The sequence below is a fragment of the Plasmodium reichenowi genome, chromosome 8 (genome assembly GCF_001601855.1).
Source record: "Plasmodium reichenowi strain SY57 chromosome 8, whole genome shotgun sequence".
Lineage (NCBI taxonomy): Eukaryota > Apicomplexa > Aconoidasida > Haemosporida > Plasmodiidae > Plasmodium > Plasmodium reichenowi.
Genome location: NC_033653.1, coordinates 585,776 through 590,541, shown reverse-complemented (window position 1 = coordinate 590,541; position 4,766 = coordinate 585,776). Strand labels below are relative to the sequence as shown.

Here is a 4,766-nt window from a genome sequence, read left to right as displayed (position 1 = left end):
AAAAGAAAAAAATTTTATTTTTTAAAAAAAAAAAAAAAAAACAAAAAAATAAAAAATATTTTTTTTTTTATTTTATTAAAAAAAATAAAAATATAAAAAAAAAAAAATAATAGAAATAACGTTTAAAAAAAAAAAAAAAAAAAAAAAAAATGTCTACTAAGAAATATATCTATATTCATTAAATGTTTAGGTGCATACTTTAATTTTTTATTTTTATTTTTTCCTATTTATTAATATTTCATGAAAAAATTAAAATCTACATGGCTATATAATATATGTTCAGGATATAAAAATATAAATATTATAAAATATCATTAATATTAGAAATTTTCCTGAACAAGCCAGGATTTTTTATTTCTTTTTTTTTTTGTAAATAGCTAAATATATAAAGAATTTTGGCTGGTTTCTAATTTTTAATTTAAAAAAAAAAAAATTTTTCTTTTCTTTTGGATACCTTATATAAATGTAAAACGTTTACATATTTGTTTATACCAATTTAAACAAAAATGTGTATATATATATATATATATATATATATATATATTATATGTATTTATGTATATATTCATAATAATACCTTTTTCTTCTTAAGTTTTTTTTCGGTTTACTAAAAATATTTCATGTTTTAAATTTAAAAAGTCAAATATGTATAAAGTACATTAATACACAAAAATAAATAAACAAATAAAAATGAATATACACAGAAGTAACAAATATGTATATTTTATGACTGAAAAAAGGAAAAAGAATTCTATTTCATATAAATAGAGAATAATAAGAAACACATCTTGTGAACTGGGTAAAATATATGTTTATAAAATAAATGCAAATTATACATGATAGATGAATATAAATAAATCATATATAAATTCCATTCTTGATTCACATGAAAGGAATATATATATATATATATATATATATATATATAATTTATTCTTGAAATAATAAAAGATTTTTTTTTTTTTTTTCTATGAAAATGAAAATTTGATCCATATCCTTCCTCTCACTCTATGAACTAATATCACTTTTTTCCTACCCACTAAAGAAAAAAATAAATAACAAAATATATTAAATGAGATATGTATGTATGATATTTTGTGTTTTTTCCTTTTTCCCAATAAGGTATATATGTATATATAGCTATAATGTAAACATTTTTAAGTAAATTCATATATATATTTGGATTATTTATTCATTTTATTTTTATTTTATATATACATACTTGTAGGAAATCCTCAAAATCTATCGATCCATCTTTATTCATATCCATAGATTTAAATAGTTTTAGTGAGTCCGTTTCTGTTACACATGTGAACTCTTTGTCTGTTATCATTTGCATTAATTTCGAAAGGGGGATAACCTTTTTATTATTTTCCTTTTCAGTAACTAAAAATATATATAAATATAAATAAATATAAATATAAATAAATATAAATATAAATAAATATTTGTATATATATATATATATATATTTATTTATTTATTTATTTATTTATTCATTTGCCTACTTGCGTATTTTTCGAATTCCAACTCAATGTCTATTTTACTAAATCCCTGAAAGAAATTTTTAAAGTGTTGTGTGTCTATATCTATAACAGCTTGTATATATTCTCCAAAGTCTATTAAATTATTTTTATCCATATCATAATTTTGGAAAAGTGTATACTTTTCTAAACTCCAATCACTTTTTTGTAAATCTGCATGTGATATAAAATTATCTTTATCTTTATCCATATTATTGAAAGAATTTCTCCATATCATTAAATCTTTATCATCATAATCAGCTAATATGGGAAACTGTTCTCTCCATTCATTAATTTTTGATTCATGAATTTTTTTATTCGTATGTTCTGCCCAATAGCGAGTTATATATTTTTTATTTATACCAAACGCTTGATATTTATCATCATTCTTTATTTTATTAAAGTCCAAAAAACAGCAATTTCTTTTTATATCATTTGATATAATGTGGGAGGTTTTAATTCCCCTAAAAAAGCAGACGTAAGATTTATTTAAAACTCTTTGCATATTACAAAGGGCATTTTTCAACGATCTAAAGAATATATATATATATATATATATCAATATTATATAAAAGAAAAAGTGTGACCAGAAAGTTTTTATAAAAACAAACACAAACAAAATATATAATAAGGAAATAATAAAATTAAAAAAAAATTATATTATATGTTTCATTTTAATTACAAAAATAATTATGTATATATATATATATATATTTTTTTTTTTTTTTTTTTTTTTATTTATTTTGTGAATTCATTAATGAAATATATAATCATGTATATATAACATAATTATACGAAAAAAAAAGTGTTACAAAAAATTAATTTTTCATATTGTATTATAAAGGTTTGAAAAAATAATGTTATTTATTCAATAAAAGTTTACATACATGAATTTTTATTTTTACGATTTATTATTATCATGATATAAACAAATCCCTGGACAATATATACATACATATATATATATATATATATATATATATATATATATAATATACATGTATCCATTTCTTAAATTTTATAACATTAATGACACATCTTCTGTTTATATATTAATATTAAGACAGAAAGTTATCAATATTTTTCATGAATTAATATTTCTTAAATTCAACGGATTATATTTTTTTTTTTTTTTTTTTTTTTTTTTTTTTTCCTTCATCTTCTTTTTTCTCTTTTTGATATGTAGAATAAAAATGGTCAAATCTTATGTTATATAATAGATAACTTAATATTTTCCCTATATAATTTCATAAAGAAATGTAATATAAAGTGATAATAAAATTATATTATAATATTTATATAATCCTTTGTATATCATATTTTTTGCACACACTAATATTATTGTTTATAAGTATAAAAATGTAAAATATAAATAATAGGAACATATATATATATATATATATATATATAAATTTTTAATGTCATGTACGATATACATATTTTAAATATAGTTATATTCCTCTTTAGAGAGAAAAGCATATATTTCATAAATATAAACAATTAAAAAAAATATAGTATATTTTCCCTTTTTAATGTCAATTACTATATAATTATTGTACCTATACATGGATAGGTTGAACAAGTATTTGTCTGTTCTTTTTTTTTTCTTCTTTTTCTTTTTTCTTAATATCTTTCAAATAAAAACTGAGGAAAAGCATAAGTCACTTAGCAAAGATAACGCTTATACTTTATATTTTAAAAATGTCACAAAAAATGATTAATACAAATAAAAGTAGAAATATATATGTATATATATATATATATATATATATATATATATATATATATAGTTATTTATTTATTTATACTTTTTATATATTTCCTCAAATTGTAGAGACAAAAATATGTAGTTCATAGGAGCGAAGGTTCTCCATACAGAAATTTTCTTTTGTATGTTGAGGAAATTTATCAAGTTACTGTGGTGTACCCTATTAAATATCTTTTTGTTAATAAAAAAATAAATATATTATATAAAATAATATATGCATAAATAAATATAAATATAAATATAAATATATATATATATATATATATATATATACATATTATTGTAACCATTCAATAGGATATTCCTCTAAAATATTATGAATATTTCAAGTCCTATAAAAAGAAAGATATAGATAATAAAAATTTAAAACAATTTTGTAATATAATTAAAGAGAAACATGAAATAAACAATGAACAACAAAAATGTTTCTGTTGTTATTGCCGTCAAGATGATATGATATTTCCTTTATTTTCTCATTTTTATTATAGAAAAGCAAAGTTTAAATGTAACAAGAAAGGTGACAATAAATATATATGTGTTAACATTTCTTATACTTAGCTGTATTTATATTGTTATCCATATAATCAAACATAAATAATATCAATATATATATATGTATATATGTATATATGTGTGTATATTTATTTATTTATTTGTTTATTTCTTTTTAGAACAAGAAGAGGATATAGTTCTGACCTTGTCTTGTTTGAAAAAGAAAGACAAAAATTTTCATTCTTTTTTCATACAGCAAAATTACAACTTTTTTATGTTAAATGTTACATTACAACAATTTGGTATTCTGTTCATATAAGATTTATACAAACTGTCTTACTATATAATATAATATATTTATTTTTTATATATTTTTTTTCCTCTTAGATTTAAATGACGAATATTTCATAAACATAAATGTAATATAAACAAAATATATATATATATATATATATATATATAGGTCTGTATTAATATTTTCGTTTATATAAAAATATACAGGATAAATCTACTCTAGAAAGAAAAACTTACCTCCTTGATTCTTCAAATTATGAAATAGATGACGGTATATATATAAAGAAAAAAAAAAAATACACACACATATATATATATATATATATATATATATATATATATTTTATTTCTCTTTATTTGAGGAAAATAAGAAACGATTAATTATTATTATTATTATTATTATTATTATTATTATTACAAATTGTATAATTTAAAAAATGAATATACATACGATATACCTGCGTTTCTCTCTTTTGCAGAAGTATTTAATGTAAAGATAAAATTTAATGTCCAAAAAAATTACAGAGTAAATAATAAAAAACTATACATACATTTTTTTTATTACTCCAATATATATATATATATATATATATATTTATAAATTTATTTATTTATATATAAATCTACATTTTTAAATTAGAATGACGATATTGAGGGCAACTACCTTTTTGTGGACTCAAATATTTTTA

General features: G+C 17.6%; 2 protein-coding genes across 2 annotated transcripts in view; one reads left to right on the top strand and one right to left on the bottom strand.

Annotated features, from left to right (window-relative positions):
- Nucleotides 1-1,021: 1,021 nt before the first annotated feature.
- PRSY57_0815700 (hypothetical protein) lies at nt 1,022-2,028 on the bottom strand (the record flags this gene model as incomplete). Its single annotated transcript, XM_012907096.2, has 3 exons — nt 1,022-1,039; nt 1,223-1,386; nt 1,509-2,028. The coding sequence occupies 3 exons, from the start codon at nt 2,026-2,028 to the stop codon at nt 1,022-1,024; spliced, it is 702 nt and encodes a 233-aa protein (XP_012762550.2).
- Nucleotides 2,029-3,088: 1,060 nt separating this feature from the next.
- The window catches only part of PRSY57_0815600 (hypothetical protein), a gene marked incomplete at both ends in the record, with an annotated part of 4,603 nt that continues 2,925 nt past the window's right edge, over nt 3,089-4,766 (top strand). Inside the window, 8 exons of the mRNA XM_012907095.2 lie at nt 3,089-3,115; nt 3,358-3,468; nt 3,589-3,808; nt 3,963-4,085; nt 4,171-4,202; nt 4,285-4,348; nt 4,557-4,603; nt 4,718-4,766. Coding sequence (XP_012762549.2) covers nt 3,089-3,115; nt 3,358-3,468; nt 3,589-3,808; nt 3,963-4,085; nt 4,171-4,202; nt 4,285-4,348; nt 4,557-4,603; nt 4,718-4,766 — 673 coding nt within the window. The remainder of the gene's footprint in view (nt 3,116-3,357; nt 3,469-3,588; nt 3,809-3,962; nt 4,086-4,170; nt 4,203-4,284; nt 4,349-4,556; nt 4,604-4,717) is intronic.